This window comes from Danio aesculapii, chromosome 19 (genome assembly GCF_903798145.1).
Source record: "Danio aesculapii chromosome 19, fDanAes4.1, whole genome shotgun sequence".
NCBI lineage: Eukaryota > Metazoa > Chordata > Actinopteri > Cypriniformes > Danionidae > Danio > Danio aesculapii.
This window is the reverse complement of record NC_079453.1, coordinates 62544-82500: the sequence shown is the minus strand read 5'-3', so window position 1 is coordinate 82500 and position 19957 is coordinate 62544. Positions and strand designations below refer to the sequence as shown.

At 37.2% G+C, this 19957-nt stretch overlaps 1 protein-coding gene across 1 annotated transcript; it reads left to right on the top strand.

Moving 5' to 3' along the window:
- Window positions 1–5871: 5871 nt before the first annotated feature.
- On the top strand, window positions 5872–10114 carry LOC130246669 (uncharacterized). Its single transcript, XM_056479764.1, has 3 exons — window positions 5872–6097; window positions 6197–6237; window positions 8528–10114. Exons 1-3 carry the CDS (start codon window positions 5918–5920, stop codon window positions 10071–10073), a joined length of 1767 nt encoding a protein of 588 aa, XP_056335739.1. The 5' UTR covers window positions 5872–5917; the 3' UTR covers window positions 10074–10114.
- The last annotated feature ends 9843 nt before the right edge of the window (window positions 10115–19957 follow it).

The window sequence follows — 19957 nt, the reverse complement described above, 5'->3', positions numbered from 1 at the left end:
TGTTCTTCTGGCGCACACTGATGACTGACAGCATGATTGGACAGTTTCAACATAAGCCAATCCACCTCCAGCCAGAGGAAACCCGATTTCACCTCAGCGCTAAGAGTGGCGTACAGCTCATAGGAACCATTCAGAACAATGAGGACAGCTGTGTTAGTTACACAAGTGTTCGAATCTCATCACTGACCTCTGGAGAGCATCAGGGCTCGGTTCTGGGGCCGCTTCTGTTCTTCATCTATAGGAGCAGTCATTCAGAAACACGTGCTGCGTCTCATTTCACACACTACGCCCTACAAGTGTGTCGTTTTTTTGTGTGAAGGATAAATATCTCCTTTTGAGTGTGTAACAGAAGAGTGTGCAGGCTTTAGGACACACGACTTCCTCATTAACAGATGGCTGTGTTGTTCAGTTATTATGAGCTCTGTCAGGCACACTGTAACGCTGCACGCTCTACTTTTTCTGTCATATATACTAAGAGTTGTGAATAACTATTGATCTACATAAAAATATATGATACGTCTACAATATTGGCTAAATGTTATGTCTACATGTTTTCTGGACAAACATTTTTATGTGGAACAGGAACATTGATGTTTAAATAATTCGCATATGCATGAGCTGGTAGCACAGTCGCCTGCAGCAAGAAGGTTGCTGGTTCGAGACCTGGCTGGGTCAGTTGGCATCCCTGTGTTCAGGTGGGTTTCCTCCAGGTGCTCCGGTTTCCCCCACAGTCCAAAGACATGCGGTACAGGTGTCTGAATGTGAATGGGTGTTTCCCAGTACTGGGTTGCAGGTGGAAGGGCATCCGCTGTGTAAAACATATGCTGAATAAATTGGCGGTTCATTCCGCTGTGGCGACCCCTGATGAATAAAGTGACTAAGCCGAAGGAACGTAAATGAAGGAGTGAAGTAGTAAGTTTGTGCTTGTCATTTTAAAGTAAAATAATTAAACAGGATGATGTGCTGACTAGTACTACTGACTTAAAAATCATCCAGTGAACAGAAAAAATGAGTTGAGTCAATAGCAGAAACTGTTCTTCAGTTGATGTGACAAGAATATCTTTGTTAGTACAATACAATAATCAACATTGCCTGAATAAACTAAATGATGTTAGCTGAACACAATATTGTTACAGAGTAAAATAAAAACAGTTGTTGAGACAACTCAAAGCTCTTACTGCATCAAGTTTGCTTGTTTTTTCATGTTTTCTCAGCCATGTATTTTTACAGAGCATCCACATTTCTGTCATATTTAATCTCCTACCTCAGGCCCGTAGGCAGCCTGGTAAAAGCGGTGGTTCTGTTTTCCTTAAAAAGTGGACCCTTTAGCAGTTATTCGCCTTATTTTCTATTCAATCATGTTAAAACACTGCATTTTAGTGACATTTCTAGCACTATTGTTTGCTGATTTAGCTTGTTGGGTGGTCATCAGAACCATCCACACTTTCTGATGTGTCAAAACATTTCCTAAACATTTAGAATAAAGAAATATAAGAACTAATATTTTTAATTCAAATGTATTACAATAAATATCATTAGAAAAAAAAGATTTTAATTAAAGCTAGCCTATTGTCATGTATTAGGCAAATAATAAACTGGCCAGCACAATCACCTTTCCTGAAACAGCAACACAGGATTCCTCTTGGTCTCAAAGCCTTCTTCAGTGGGTTATTTTAACTATTTATTATGGAATAGCTGTAAAATGAAGACAAATTAGCTCATGTATGAAACAAATTCTGGACCTTTGTCAGTGAGGGGTGGGTCTTCCGAACCACCCGAACCCCCTCTAGCTACAGGCCTGTACCTTATTGGAGAAGCAGCAGCAGCAGCAGGTTAATCTGCCATTCACCAGTCTGTCATGCAGAGAAATCTCCTCCGGTGTTTGGATAATTCTGCAGTCAGATGTTAATGTCCAAACACGTCTTTATATAAGCTCAGTATTGTTGTTGCAGATGAAATATAACACAGAAAATGTCATTTAAACATGTTCCAGTGGGCCAGATATTGATCAACAGTCATCTTTACTGAAGCCATCCATCATGTTATTTACACTTATCATCCACTGTGTTGTGCACTGTGGTCAACATCAGCAGTTAGAGTATCATATTCTACACTTAACGTTTTTATCGGAAATACTGATCCATCCGGGAGCCTTTGGCACACTGTTTTCAACATACTACGATTTGGGACACTCTAATTCTGCTTTTAAATTCTATTTAGGATGGATAGTATGTGAATTGGGTTGCAGCAATGGCTTCTCTTATCATTATGTTGATGATGCTCTCATTCTGTTCTGATTATTCAGCAATATCTGCTGTACATCAACACGATCAGACCTCTGACTGATGCAGAATTCACTTTAATGAGCTGACAAAGCTGAAGCTAACACACACTTGCATCAAATTCAGCTCTAAATGCACTGATGTCTGGCTAAATTCAGGCTCATGTGCCCTGTGTTCTGCAAATAAACGGTGCATTGTGGACTTATATCATAGATATCATTAAAGAAATAATATAGCAAGATATAAAGGGGCAGTTCACCCTAAAATAAACATCTCCTCTCTGTTTACTCCACATTCAAGAGGCTGTAAACTTTTATGAGTTTCTGTTTTTTGAATAATGTTGGGGGAAAACAGTCATTGACTAACATTGTAGGAACAAAAAGTACAGCGTATAGCGCACTAGGAGTCAATGGTGTTTTATTCAAGCATGTTCAGTATATATTCCCTTGTGCTCAACAGAAGATGAACACTCAAACAGGTTTGGAACAAGTGGATTAAAGTAAGTGGGCACGTAAATTATTTTCATTTAATTTTTTTAGATTGTAATTTTGTGTGAACTGCCCCTTTAAGGTGTCTCAAAATCTCATACACACTTGGGTACTTTATGAACAGGTAAATGTTTTACAAGCCTGAAATATTTAATGCAGTGCATTAAAATGCTTTTATTTCATATACACTAATGATTTTCATTACATTTCATTGGTTTTTTCTTCAGGTGCTCCGGTTTCCCCCACACTGTAAAATATAAATCCGTGAAATTTACAGTAAATAAACAGCAGCTGTGGTTGTAGTGTCTCACCATTAAAAATATGGTACAAACCATACAAGTAATTTCTTTTTTTACAGTAAACCTCTGAATTTCATTAATTTTAGAGAGGTAATATGTCTGTGTTTTGAATGACCAACATCTACACCTCTTTTATTACACAGGTAGACACATTATCACAGCCATCTGCAGGTGGTGATGAGAACGTCACATAATGAACCAAAGCTCATCTCAAACTACTTTTCCCACAAGCAGAAGATTGTATCAGTGTATAGAAGCTGCTCAGTGTCATTCACACAGCTCTAAACACCAGTATGGTAACACACATAAGTCATCAAATAAACAGAGTTTATCAACATTAGATCTGACATAAATCTCTAATGTACATCACTGATGGGGAAACAAGTAAAAAGATCCAGAGTGATGTCAACAAAGAGCATAAAAGTGATGTGCAGGGAATTCTGGGAAAATCAATTTACGGTTATTCGCTGTATATATTAAGGAAACACACTGTTGACCATCAACTGTAGTAAATGTACTGATTTTACCATTGAAATCACTGCCATGTTTTACAGTGCACAGTCCAAACACATGCGCTATAGGGAAACTGATGAACTAAACTGGCCGTAGTGTATAAGTGTGTGTGTATGAATGAGTGTGTATGGGTGTTTCTCAGTACTGGGTTGCAGCTGGAAGAGCATCCACTGTGTAAAACAAATGTTGGAATAGTTGGTGGTTCATTCCACTGTGGCAACCCCTGATTATTGAAGGGGCCTAAGCCGAAGGAAAATGAATGAATGAGTTTTCATTGCTTCATCAGATTAAAGGGACAGTTCACCCCAAAATGATAATGTACTCACTGTTTACTTGATCTCAAGCGGTTCCAAACCTTTAAAAGTTTATTTTAGTTTTTTATATTTTGAAGAAAGCTGAAAACCTGTAATCATTGACTTTCAGACAGGACTAACAAATTACTATGAAAGTCAATGGTTACAGGTTTCCAACATTCTTCAAAATATCTTCTTTTGTGATCAACAGAAGAAAGTTGGTTTTAGAACCAGAATTGAATGTTTGTGTGAACTGACCCTTCAATAACACTGTAATGTTAATGTGAAGTAAGGATGTCCTTGTGCTCTGCATGTCATAGTGCATATATATATATATAAATCTTTACAGTAAGGACACTAGTAATGATAGATGTATGCTCTGAGCTTGTGTGTATGAATTATTATGGTGTGTTGTGCTGGATTCATCTGGTCAGCCGTGCTGCTGTTTGAAGAGCTGGAGGCAGCATGAACGTTGACCAGAGACAGGCAAATATTTACTCCGGTAAAAGTGCAAGCGCAACACATTTCCCACATGTCAGAACCTGTAAGGATCCATATTATTCCCGTCAGTGTGTGCGTATGCTCTCTCTCTCTCTCTCTCTCTCTCTCTCTCTCGCTCTCTCTCTCTCTCTCTCTCTCTGCTGAGAATACTCCACAGATAATGTTCTCCAGCTGAAACTGACCCTTTCAGGCTTTGATCCTAACTGTGCTGTTTTGGTGACTGTCGCTTTAAATGCAAATGAGATTGTGCTCTTTTCAGAAGAGGGCGGAGCTACAGACGGCTGTGGGACTAGCTGTGTTGTGAGTGCTGGTCAGGTGTGCTTCAGTGTGAGTGTGTGCTTCAGTCTTCTGTCAGTCTATGTCGCTCCTGTCACTGTTCATCTAAAACTCCACATCTATAATCCTCTTAGTCTATGCTGACATTATCTCCAGCAGCTCAAACACTCTAATGGCTAATGGACAGACGGCTGCTTTCAAGTTTAAAACTTGTTGAAAAAATATAAATTTCCCAAAATATAATTCAAAAGCAGAAATAAACAGGAAAAAATCAATCAATCAATCAATCAATCAAAACATGAATCACTTAATAAGGTGAAATGCTGATTTCTGGATGTTTTACAGTGTTTATTGGATGTCAGTGGCTGCTTTTTCCAGCATTCTTCAGAATATCTTCTTTTGTGTTCAGCACATTTAATGTTTCAGTTGTTTTTGTTTGTCATTAATACACTCTTTAAGTTGTATAATAGAGGCATCATAAAGAGATAAAAACCCAACACCACTCCACACAGAGGAAGCTACTGGACACTAGACAGACAGACGTTTGAAGATCTAAAGGGAAACATCTGAGAGATAATACTTTTACAGTGTGTTTTGTATTTACACTGTTGTGTTATTGGTGGTGTTGTTGTTAGGTGTATTAACTGCTGTTTTAATTTCTACTCGAACTGAAAAGACACTCATGCACACAAGAAACACTGCTGAGGTGTCTTTGCTTGCCTACGACCTTCATCTTCATCATTTGTGTAGATATTATGTCGTTTAGATTTTAACAAGAAATCTAGTTTTATTTCTCTAATCATTTTGTAATTCTCTGATCAAAATACCACTTCACTTTGAGTGACATTTAGAGTAAAGATAGAGTAAAATATATTGTTTTAGTATATTGTGTTCGAGCAGTATATTGTGCTGTATATTGTGTCATATAGTGCTGTTTGTACATTGCTGTTCATATCTTGGTGTGTGGACACAATCCAGAACACGAAGAAAGCTTCAACTGAACCGAAAGCAATACACAGCTCATAGTTAGTAAATGGAAGAAAAACAAGAACAGAAAGTCATAACTGTGGCATTACCTGTAAGGTGTGGTGCTCAGCGACGGTGTTTCCATTACACAGAAATAGTTAGCATTTTTTTCTACCATTGTCCCTTCATGTGGCTAAACTGGTTTTAGGCCAAGCCCTCTCAGTAGAGACTATAAAAGGCCTTAGTACAGTCAACTGTTTAACATACACATCATCAACTGTTTAAAGGAAAAACTAATTATGAATAAAATGTCCCCGGAGCAGGAGACCCCGCAAGTGAAGTCTGTTATACTCTACAGTATGCAGAGACAGAAGATAAGACTCTACATCAGCAGAATGATGAAGAGGAAGACGAAGAAGACATCAGTCGGAGTACCTGGGCATCTCCTGCTCCGGGTACTGACCTGGACTGACATAAAGGTGAGTTATTCTACTCTGATTGTATTCGTTTGGATCTAATTAATTTGGGTTTTAACATGTCATAGTAATGGTTTCTTCCTTTATTGTTTCTGCTTGTAGATGCCGAACCCACATTCTGTTTTACTGGACGACTCTGAACGGTGAGTTTGTTCAAGTCTTCAGGCTGTGTCTGCTCTTAGAGACACAGTTCACACAATATTGTCAATTCTGTTATTATGGTATATTTTTAATATAGTCATGCTTTTGAAATTAAATGTTTTTGTGAATGTGGGAAATGAATACTGTTGGCTTACATTATTAAAGTCTTCTATACTCTCTAAAAGAAGAGAGCTGTCACCTCTTCAAAAGACATACATTTGCACCTAAAGGGTCTCTATAATAAACCCATACTGTAATAAGTCACACTGTTTTACTGTTTAGGTACTAATATATACTTTAAAGTGCAAATCAACTTTTGGAAGCGGTTTAGACAGAGAGTAAACATGCTAGTTCCACAGCAAATGTGGCTAAAGCTAACTATTATCTTACAGATCAGAAGTTTGTTGTTACGTGTTTACTCTAATTGCACTCAAATAGAGAACAAGATATAAAAGTATTCAAAAAATAAAACAATACTGTCAAAATACTGCTCCCATGTCTTCTTCAGCTCAGGGTGAAATCCGACTGTACTGCAGCCAAATGATTCAGGACAATTTACATTTGTTTAGTGTTATTATCAGTGGTAGTGCACTTCATTATTATTGTTCATTTAGTCCTCTGCTGGAGATTACAACTGAATTTAGAAATAGTTTTCACACAAATCTTTGCGCTTAACAAACGTAATTAAGTAGGCTAATGGATGTGTTCAGTGGAGTGAGTTTCCAGCGTTTCCTCACTCCACCAAAGTAAAGGAGTAAAGAGTGAAAGTAAAGTAAAGAGGCTGAATGGAGGAGGCTCGTCCTTTATCCTCGCGCTGCAGATGCTCTGTTTAACCGTTTTATCGCTAGTGAAGCGTTCAGTTTCTACACTTACAAAGTCACCATGTAAATAGCAAATGCACCATGGGGCGACGCAACTGACTTGTACAGGGAATGAGAGACAAGACTCTGATTGGTTTAATACACATTATGCTCAAAACACACCCAGAACTCATGAAGAGAATAACCCTGTTAGAGCATGCGCCAGGCGCAGAGCGCAATTATCCATCCTTACAATAGCAAAAGTGAATTCAGACACGCCCTTAATGCTTTAGCGCTATGAGCTGCAGACTTTACACCTAGATCTTTAAGGGCAATATGGGCGGTTCCCAGGGCGGCATCTTGTTAGAGGTGGCATTTTGTCCACGACACCCTTCCAAGCTTCCACACACTTAAATGCCATCATGAACAAGCCACAAAATATGCTAATTATGTATGAAAGATGCAGTTGGAAGCATTAGCACAGGTAGGGGTCATCTCTCTTGAAACGGCTAAGTCAAAGTTTAAGCAGCTAAGTATGACATTCATCCGTGTATATAACCTCATTAATGCTCCTAAATGAGCTGTAGCTTCTGAATAAGATGTTTAGCAACACTGCAGTCTGTTAAGAAGCTTGACTGAAACATAAGGAACACTTTCAGAAACACTGAGCGGCCCAGCACATGAATGAGCTAAAGATCATGGGCTCTAATCTAGAAGTTTTTTGTCTTGTTGTGATGTTTTTGGATGTTCGTCATCCTTAAAACATTCTACCCATTGCTAGTGTAAAACAACAGGGGTTGCTGTTCCTCAACAGTTTAATTGCTCAATCCCCTGCACCATGTAGTTGATGACGAAGGAGCAGATTAGGTCAGCCTAGTATGTATCCTTTCACATTTGCCACAAGTATATATATATATAAACAGTGCAATATGTTAAATTGGTGTGTATGTGTGCTTATTAATAGCACACAGTGAACTTTAAGGCATTTGTGTGTGGCTTGTGCATCATGGCAGAAAGGCAGAATAAACAATCATAATGAATATCCATTGGGAAACTTCCTGGTTTAGTCTTAACTTTGGTAATTATGACCGGCTCTCTGTGTTTATCTGACATCTGACACTGGGTATTCTGAAGCAAACATGCCCAAAAAGTGCGCGGGGAGATCCAGCTTATTTGCATGTAAAGGCACAAAAACAGCTACAGCTACAGCTATTTCAGCAGGGTATAATAAATGATCTGATGGGTATTTTGAGCTGAAACTTTACAGACACATTCTGGAGACACCAAACACTTACATCTTGAAAAAGAGCAAAATAGGAGCCCTTTAAAGTTTCAACATGAACCCTTTAGACCTGGTGACAGCTCTCTTATATCTAAAAGAGCAGATCAGCAACAAAGATGAAGACTTTACCCTGTTTAGAAGAAATATGAAGCATGCACTGCAGAAAGGTTGCAATAAAATATTAATTTCTGATCTTCTTTTGTTTTCAAGAACTGCGATATTGAAGATTGAGGACTTCAAGAAGTTGAGCAATAAAATGAGATCAGCAGAATTCATAATCAAAGGATTTGAGCCTACAAAAAGTCCTGTTTATATAAAATCATCTTACAATCAACTTTTTAATAAATATTTAAACATACTCAATATAGATTTAGATAAATCAGATCAATTTGCTTTTTTCATTTTAATTAAAAAAGATGGCTCAGTTGACACAGATGATTGTAAACGGATATCAAATAAAAAAAAACCCCAAAAACACAGCGAGGACTGGATCATTGACAAACTAAATCAAATTCTTAACAGAAAGGATTGTCCTTATAAAGAAGTCATGATATTTTCATATAACAGCCCATGCTTAAAAAGGCCTGAATGTCAGTCTTGCATGAATCAATTAATCGCTTTAGCAAAACAGCTCTATGAAAAGCATGGGATGAGAATGATTATTGGCTTTTATAAACCCTATGGTATAGATGGCCCTTATGTAAATTATTTGCCTGATAAGCCATTTAAAAAATGTACTTTTCATTTTCAAACACCGAGAGGTAAAAATACAATAACCCAAGAAAATACAATGAATAGTTCTAACAAAATAACTGCAGATAAGATAATCATCGAGAAGGAATTACTACAACCAGTTTATGAAATAATTATTCCACAAGTACAAAATCTGACATTTCTTTTAATCAACAATAAACATAAGCCATCTTATAATCTTTCAACATTTAAATCTCAGTTACAAAATACAAAAAACATACAAAAATTGCATTCAATTGTACAAGAATTATTTAGATTCAAATTAAACTCTGAAAATACAATGGATGGTTTTAAAAAGCATGGGCGAGAAAAGTTTTGTAAATGTATGAATGAAATTTCTAAACTTTATATTACTGATCATGATGCTAATTTATCTGATCATTTAATTACTGATCATGATGCTAATTTATCTGATCATTTAATTACTGATCATGATGCTAATTTATCTGATCATTTAATTACTGATCATGATGCTAATTTATCTGATCATTTAATTACTGATCATGATGCTAATTTATCTGATTTAATTACTGATCATGATGCTAATTTATCTGATTTAATTACTGATCATGATGCTAATTTATCTGATCATTTAATTACTGATCATGATGCTAATTTATCTGATCATTTAATTACTGATCATGATGCTAATTTATCTGATCATTTAATTACTGATCATGATGCTAATTTATCTGATTTAATTACTGATCATGATGCTAATTTATCTGATTTAATTACTGATCATAATGCAAATTTATCTGATTATTTCATTGACAACTATATTAGAAATTTACATAGCAGATTCTTAAGTCAGATCTCCAAATATCTGCTGAATGTTTTCTTTCCTTGGTGGGCTGAGATAGTGGAGTATTCATCCAGCGAGTTTCTAAAGAAGCAAGTCAGTTTGCATCTACAAGAAAGTGCTGTTTGCCATTTACTGAAAATCATGAAAGAAATGGAACATTATTGTGTTATTGGGTATGTCAAAAAGGAGAACATATAAAATATATAATGTTATTGAAATAAACATTTTTACTATGAGAATTCTGTGTTGCAGAGTGTTTGGTCCATCAGCTTTATATAATCAAACAGCAGTCTGGAGCAAGCAACCCCTTTAATGGCAGATGAAGTAAAAAAATGTACAAATCAAAATCAGAATAGAAAAGCAGAGAAATAAGAATACAGAATAAAAACAACTGATTTATTTTTCACAATACTTTACATATAATATAATATAACATAACATAACGTAATATAACATAATATAACATGACATAATATAACATGACATAACATAACGTAACGCAACATAACATAACATAACATAACATAACATAACATAACATAACATAACATAACATGACATGACATGACATGACATGACATGACATAACATAACATAACATAACATAATATAACATGACATAATATAATATAACGTAACAGAACGTAACGTAACGTAACGTAATATAATATAATATAATATAACATAACATAACGGAACATAATACGTAACATAATATAATATAATATAATATAATGTAATATAATAATATAATATAGTATAATATAATATAATGATTTAATATAATATAATATAATATAATATAATATAATATAATATAATATAATATAATATAATATAATATAATAATATAATATAGTATAATATAATATAATGATTTAATATAATATAATATAATATAATATAATGTAATATAATATAATATAATATAATATAATATAATATAATATAATATAATATAATATAATATAATATAATATAATATAATAATATAATATAGTATAATATAATATAATGATTTAATATAATATAATATAATATAATATAATGTAATATAATATAATATAATATAATATAATATAATATAATATAATATAATATAATATAATATAATATAATATAATGATTTAATATAATATAATATAATATAATATAATATAATATAATATAATATAATATAATATAATATAATATAATGATTTAATATAATATAATATAATATAATATAATATAATATAATATAATATAATATAATATAATATAATGTAATATAATGATTTAATTTAATATAATATAATATAATATAATATAATATAATGTAATATAATATAATGTAATATAATATAATATAATATAATATAATATAATATAATATAATATAATATAATGTAATATAATATAATATAATATAATATAATGATTTAATTTAATATAATATAATATAATATAATGTAATATAATATAATGATTTAATATAATATAATATAATATAATTAATATAATATAATATAATATAATATAATATAATATAATGATTTAATATAATATAATATAATATAATTAATATAATATAATATAATATAATATAATGATTTAATATAATATAATATAATATAATATAATGATTTAATATAATATAATATAATATAATATAATTAATATAATATAATATAATATAATATAATGATTTAATATAATATAATATAATATAATATAATGATTTAATATTTAAATGGCATTATATATTGTTTATGAATAATAGGAGTTTAGGATTAATATTTTTTGCATCTCCACGATGCAAAATCCAAAAACACTAGCACAAACACACCAGCAGCTCTTCTGTGTGTGTGTTTGTGTGTGTGTGTGTCTGTGTGTATGTATATATATATATGAGTGTATGTCAGTAACTCCAGCTGCTGCTGCTGATGATGATGATGATGAAGAGCAGCAGTATGAGGACGGTGCTCACACTGATTCTGCTGGCGGTGTTTTGAGTCTCCTGCGCTGATGCTGGAAAACACAGAAAACACATGAACACACACACACACACACACACACACACACACACACACACACACACACACACACACACACACACACACACACACACACACAGAGTCTCTACAGCACAGAGAGTGAAGGAAGATTGTGTGTATGTGTGTGTGTGTGTGTGTGTGTGTGTGTGTGTGTGTGTGTGTGTGTTTCTGAGGATTACAATGTTCAGACCTGCAGTCGTGGCGTCAGCTGAAGACACACACAGACCTGAAACACACACATGATCATCAGCAGCAGTTATGTTATAATGTAGATATTTAAACAGCCCTAATGTGATATAATATATTCATAATATGATCATTAATATTAATACTATCATTCAGAAAGTGACCACACGTCTAGTTTTCATCAGCAACACTTCCAGTTAATAAAAACAGTGTGACAAAGTTACAAACCTCGTTTGTTTACAGTGTTTACATGTTTGTTGACCTCGTGTACAGTGTTTACATGTTTGTTGACCTCGTGTACAGTGTTTACAGTGTCTACATTGTTTGTTTACAGTGTTTACATGTTTGTTGACCTCGTTTACAGTGTTTACATGTTTGTTGACCTCGTGTACAGTGTTTACAGTGTTTACGGTGTTGTTTTGCTCACCTGAACATGACAGTACGAAACCTTCCTGAGAGACAGAGGAGACACCAAAGCTGAGGTTAGTGATGATGATGAAGATGATGAAGATGAAGCTGTGATTCCTCACCTTAGATTGATCACAATCTATGTGTAATTCCACACTCATGTTTGCTCTTCTCAGCAGCACTGTGAGTGTTTTCGGCTCATAATGGAGCACTCGTGTCTCATCTATCTGGCCCTGTTCATCCACCACCACCACGTTCTGCACATCACAATCACAATAACAGCAGTTTTACATGATTAGAAGACATTTCATCTCATAACATCAATATTTACCTATTAGCTCATGTTTCATGTCATTTTGAATGTAAATAGGCTATCACATGATCTAATGAATGATTAATTAATAAGGGGGATTTCGTAATATTACACAGATCGCCCCGGTGGAGAAACACTGAGTTTGTTTAATGTTTGGAAACAATAATGACATAACGAAGCCTCGTTTACTGAAATCATGTGATCATGGCGACTCAATACACGCTCCGACACCACTGATTCAACATATTCAAAGACATACGTTAAACATACATATCTATAATATAATATATCAATATAAGTCAAATCGGCTTGGCAGCTCAGTGGGTAGCACTGTGGTCGCTGTTTTGAGTCTCGGCTGGGTCAGTTGGTGTTTCTGTGTGGAGTTTGCATGTTCTCCTTGTGTTGGTGTGGGTTTCCTCCGAGTGCTCCGGTTTCCCCCACAGTCCAAACACATGCGCTATAGGGGAACTGATCAACTAAATTGACCGTAGTGGATGAGTGTGTGTGGGTGTTTCCTAGTACGGGGTTGCAGCTGGAAGAGCATCCGCTGTGTAAAACATATGCTGGAATAGTTGGCGGTTCATTCCGCTATGGCGACCCCGGATGAATAAGGGACTAAGCTGAAGATGAATGAATGAATGTTAGTCAAAGCTTGATGAAGCAGTTCAGATGTTACAAGTACATACATACACACAGATTTGTGTCTGTGTGTTAGTGTCTGTAAGTTTGTGTGTGTGTGTCTGCGTGAGACTGTGTGTGTGTGTGTAATAAAGCAGGTTCACTCACATCTGCATTCACATATATCCTGCAGGACGGATCTGGATGCTCAGAGAGCTGAACGCTGCTCGAACCGTTGGCCAAAACACTCTTGCAGCAGTGGAGAGAGCCCTCCGCCATCACCAGCAGGCCTGCAGAAAACACACACACACACACACACACACACACACACACACACACACACACACACACACACACTGTTTTCAAGGTATACCGCAGTTTGGAAAAGTCAAGGTTTTAAAACAGTCAAACTTTTCTGCAATCCCGTTCCTCAGGTGTGTGTAAGATTTTTTATTTCCTGTTTTTAGGACAGCAGTATCTCCAGCAGAAAATACATCTAAAGGTGCCTTTTTAAACTGTTTAAATAATCTGTTTTTAGATCATTAAGACAGCAGAAGTCAATAATTCATTTAGTCTGACATGTTTACTGCTTCAAAATATAATATAAGTTAAATATATTGTGTTGACAAGTGGAAAAAATGGGTTGTTTTTTACCCAGACATTTAAAAAGAGCATATTTTAGAGCAGTGATCACAATACCTGTGATACCACGATATTTTTATCCAAGGTTATCATACCTTCAGAATCTTAGACCGGCCCATGCCTACTCTAGAGCCCCTGTGCTAATGGCAGCTTAATGAAACTGCATTTACAGAACCTGCATGAGCGAGTATTTGGATTTATTGAGCATGCAGCCTGGCTCTCTTTTGTACTCAATAATCAACTGCACAGAGCACGAAATCAAAGGGAAAATCATTTGTGTTGCCAGATTTATGTCAACAAAAATGATAAGAAACCTACCTTATATTAGAAAACAGTACCAAAATACTTCAGACATCTGCTCTTTACACTCTGATTTCTCTAACACACTGTCATTTATGATTCAGTTTAGGATTTGGCATTGATTCCCCAAGTTTAAAGATGCATATAACAAGAGGACATGGCAACACAGCACATGCACACAAACCACACACTGCAAACACTGCCTTTCTTATCGAGATTATATTAGTCTTGCTTCTAGTATTGTCTTGATTTAAGATACTGTATGTGAAAATGTAGAGCAAAATAATCTGACAATTGGGAAAGGAAAATAATCTGAAATTTAGCTTCATTTTGACTCTGAAAACAAGACACTATTGTTTGATATCTGATGCTTCGTGATTTGAGAATTTGTCAGATATTTGGAACAGAAACAAGACAAAAACTCCAATAAAAGGATAATGCAAACGTCTTCTGTTCATTGGCTTATAGTTAAGTTGCACAGTTACACATTAAATGGAGAAATTAAGAGATGAAATAATCAGGAAGGAGCCATTTTCACTTCAAGCTCTCATGAGTGCTGCGCAACCTCACGTGAAAATGGCTCCTTCCTGGAGCCCCCCACCATGCAGGTCTTTGTGGTCTAACCCATCACATGTAACCCTCACGTGTTGCAAAGGATCTTACTGATAGCTGCTGTTCTGCTTTTTAGAGTAATGGCAGCTCTAGAATCAACCGTAGTCAACCTCACAGCTAATGCGTTTGCAGACACCTGTACCCAGAGGGACATCAAACATTCCTCCACAGCCAGAGAACCGAACATGATGGAGCAGAAGCACCTGCAGCTCACCACAGCCACCACACCTAATGCTCGACACGCCGTCTCACACACAGCTCTAACTCTAACTCTGCCTCCATAATAAGACCAGCTGCACAACACTTGACTCTTTCCTCTGAATCTTCTGCAGACGAATGCACACACAGCACGTACCTGCACACATCAGAACGCAGCTCTGGGTCACAATTCGCTGAGCCATCGAGAAAAGATGTTCCAGCTACTTCAGTCCTTCAGAGACACGAAGAGAAAGGAGTGTGAGTTTAAACAGGAAGAAGCACAACATCAGGGGCGTGGTCAATGATGTCATTTCATTGGAGGATTTATAAACAAAAGCCGATTTGAAAACTTCCACACAATCTCCAGGGGCAGTGGCGGAATCCTGATTCAGGAGTTGACTTGTGATTCCTGGATCTGACAATACAGTTTCTCCTGGTCCAGCAACTGCATGGGAGAAACTTTGCAGGAAGTGGTGTAAGACCAGCAGAGGGAGCTGTTGGCCCAGTCATTCAAAAATCCCAGGGCACTTCTTGTAAAGGATTGAGTTGTTCTGGACAGATTCCATCAGCTCTTACCTATCCTGTCCTCATAATATAGAGTTGTGGTCTGTCCTGTTCACCTGTACAGGTCTGTGGAGGAGATCTGGAGCCACTGGGCTGTGGCTGAACTCTTTATTTCATTAAATGAGTGTGCATGCATGCATGAATAAGGTTCTCTGGGCGTCATGGTGGCGCAGAGGGTATCACGATCACCTCACAGCAAGAAGGTCGCTGGTTTGAGCCTCGGCTGCGTCAGTTGGTGTTTCTGTGTGGAGTTTGCATGTTCTCCCCGTGTTGGTGTGGGTTTCCTCCAGGTGCTCCGGTTTCCCCCACTGTCCAAACACATGTGCTATAGGGGAACTGATCAACTAAACTGGCCGTAGTGTAAGAGTGTGTATGGGTGTTTCCCAGTGTTGTGTTGCGGCTGGAAGGGTATTTACTGCGTAAAACATATGCTGGATAAGTTGGTGGTTCATTCCACTGTGGTGACCCCTGATAAAAAAAGAACTAAGCTGAAATGAATGAATGTATTTCTCTCTGTCACAGCCATCACCCAATCACAGCGATCACCTGAACACCCACACCTGCACACACTCCTCATCAAGATTCATCATCTGGTCTCGTCTTTCACTAATGTAGACAGAGGTCTCTCAGTCAGAATCTCCATTGTTGATTCTCTTGTGTTCCTCTGAGTCAGGGATCACCTCTCACTGATCAAACACATAAACAAACTGCTGAAAATCTGCTGTACCGCCCCAGCACAGCTAGAAGGTGTTTACCTCTCTCAGTGGAGACGGAAGCGCACAGTTTACCATAGTCACTACTTTTGCCTTTCAGGAGACCCTTGACCATGACCAACAACTGTGCCCAGATCAGTTCCAGAATCACATCCACACATACATGTACTCTTGCAGAGATTCACAGTCAGATCTTCAGCCGTCAGCTGCTGAAACACCTTAAAGATGATCCAGATGTGGAGAACAAGTAGCACTGCACCATCAGGATTGACCTTCCAGCAACTCTTTGGCAAACACCTTCATAAACTCGATGGTAAAGAGGAAACTTAGTAATCTCTCAACAGGTCCAGCTCAGTTGTTAAAGAGGCAGAATTATCTTAATCAATACCCTGATCTGTATGTGGAGGATGAGAGGAATCAGGCTCAGTAATGGCATTTCTCAAAATCTGTACATAAAAACAGCAAGACCCATCCCGATTTACAGGTAATACACACAGTGAATTTCAAGCACTAGAGGATCTGACATCTACTGCACCTCCTTAGACAAGAGTTGACTGGATTTACTGCATATGAGTGAAGTTTAATAGGGAGAGTCTGGTCCAAATCAGTGCCATATTCCAGAACATTACAAGAGTGAACATCAATGTTGCTGAACTGAATAACATCAGAGAGCACTTTGAGATTGGACAGGTGATACTGCAGTTTCAGGATTTGTGAATCTACTCTGAGCAGCTTCAAAAACAGGTTTACTTCTTTCTGTCCATCAGAAGGAGCATGTAAACACACAGATATCCACTCCACCATTGTGGATACCCCCTGACCATGACCAACAACTGTCCCAGATCAGTTCCAGAAGCTGACCCACACTTACTCTTGCAGAGATTTACTGTCAGATCTTCAGCCATCAGCTGCTGAAACACACCTTAAGGATGATCCAAATGTGGAGACCAAGTAGCACTGCAGACATCTCCACCATCAGGACTCACCTTCCAGCAACCCGTTGACCAACACCGCCATGAACTTGCTGGTAACGATAAAAATCCCTGCACAGGTCCAGCTTAGTTATAAAAAAGGCAGAAACATTTTAATCAGAACACTCATCTGTATGTGGAGGAGGAGAGGAATCGGGCTCAGGGATGGCATTCCCAAAATCTGTACATAAAAGCAGAAAGACCCATCCTGATTTACTGCTAATATACCCTGTAAACTCCAAGCACAAGATGATCTGACATCTACTGCACCTCCTTAGACAAGAATTGACTGGATTTACTGTATATGAGTGAAGTTTAATAGGGAGAGTTGGATCCAAATCAGTGTCGTGTTCCAGAACATTAGTACATGAACAGAATCCAAATCCAAATGATGATTACCTGAATGACTTCAGAAAGCACTTGCACTCCAGATCAGATAGAGTTTCAGAATTTGTGAATCTACCCTTGAGTAGTTTCAGAAGGTTCATTTCTTTTTGTCGATCAGATGGAGAATTTCTTACAACAAGACCTAGACTTTGGTCAAAGTAAGGCATCAATTAATTATTGAACCCCAGGTGAGTTTTCCCCTCACAATCAGGTGTCTTATCTACATATTTACACTCACCCAGCTTCTGGTCAGTCAAGTATGGTCCACTATATTGAGCCTGTAATGTAGATCCAGGTACAGGTAAAAGCACCTGATCTCCTGGACCGAACACACACTGCTCATTCAGGCAAACCTTCTTCATCTGCTTTAAGATTCTCTTCTGTGAATCCACAAGCCCTCCTGATCTTAAATCCAAAACTATAGACACACATTCCAAAAGGTTAGTAGGTGTTACATGATCAGAAGCCAATCCTTTCTCTTTTACCAAGGGCAGCAAGACTGAGACCTAGAGATCCTGACCCAAAGTCAAACACCATGCCTCAGTCTCTCTCACTTTCACTACAGTGAGTCTTCAGCTTTAGGTAAAGAGTTCGACTGAATCCTTCAAGTGCTCTTTGAGACTCTGGGTGAGATGCAGATGAGATGCGTTGCTGAATAGACAACTGCTTTAACACCTAGGAGACAAGACATACAGTTAGTCTGTTGATCTGATTGAACAACCTTTGGCAATTTAGACTATGAAGAAATGAATAAGTGCTTCAGAAGCTGAAAGATCTGTGTTGGAGAATCCTACTGTTGCTGCACACATAGTGTATAGTGAAGATATTGATTACCTGCTGGGATATGTGTAGTTTCCTAGTACCCAAGTGGCCAGACAAACAATAATCCTGAGAAAGATCCAAATATCAGACTGGTAGATTTTAAACACACTCTTCCAGAAGCATCCTGACTTTACCCTTTTGGATCAGTTCATTTTCTCATTACAACACCATCACTGACCAGAAGACACTACTACCTCAACAAATGACTGTAGACTAGACAGAAACAACTTTCCAGAAGCAGACAATTTCCACATTTCCACGAAAGATTGATTGTTGGAAGATTTAAGATTTGCCTCTCAGGTATCTGATCAAAGAGCTAAGACTTCTGAATACACTCATTTGAGCTCCTCTGGACCATCTGCTGTTTGAGTAGCAGTGGTTACCTCAACAGGCACAATCTAGGCACAAATTGCCACCCTCCAGAAACCAACACTGACTGTAAATGAATGCCGTTAAAGGCACAGATTTTTACACCCGAACTTCACCAGAAACGGACAAAGCATCATGAAAAATCACAGACTGAGCAAGAGGGGTCTGGATGCAGACTTGGTGCAGTTGCAGGATGAGCTGCATCCAATGCTGTTTAATGCCCACACCTAACCCCACCCCTCACAGTGACATCACTAGCTCCACTGAGTGCATTGTGTCTGACATTGTGCTCTGAGATATGCAGTCTCAGTTTGCAAATCGAGGTCTGCATTCAGATACTATTGGACTGAGCAGCTGCTGTAGTTCTCCAGATCTTCACAGGTTAGGGAAACCTCCATCAATAATGATGATGATCATTTCTTCCCCTGATGATGCCAAAGCTAGACCAGTCTCAGAATGCAACAGTGCAGAGTTTTGCTTGTTTAAAAGAAGATTTGCTGTCTTATGATGAAAAGACCTTCTCTAAAATGTAACTATCACTAGTGATTTCCCTAACAGAAGACGTGGACTTTACAGAGCAGAACTGACCATGTTTGGCTCTCCCTGAATACTGAAGTTTGTTTATTCCTAAAGTTGTCTAATGAGTCAAATCCAGCTCATCTGCCAAAACCACAGCTCATCCGATAGTCTTTCTGCTTGTTCAGATAGGCAGACACTACCTCAGTTGTAAACTCCTCAAGCAGACTGGTTTGTCTGAGCTGTTCTTTGCTTTCTATCCTCTGAGATGAACACCACTGATCAAACCTCTGCTTCCCCAACCCAATATAACACTGATCAGCAAGTTTAAGAGATCTCCTGAAGCATTGGCTGTAAGCTTCAATCTTCTTTACAGCAGCTTTAACCTCATCATAATCAGTGCTGTTAGCGCAGAATAATCTTCCCG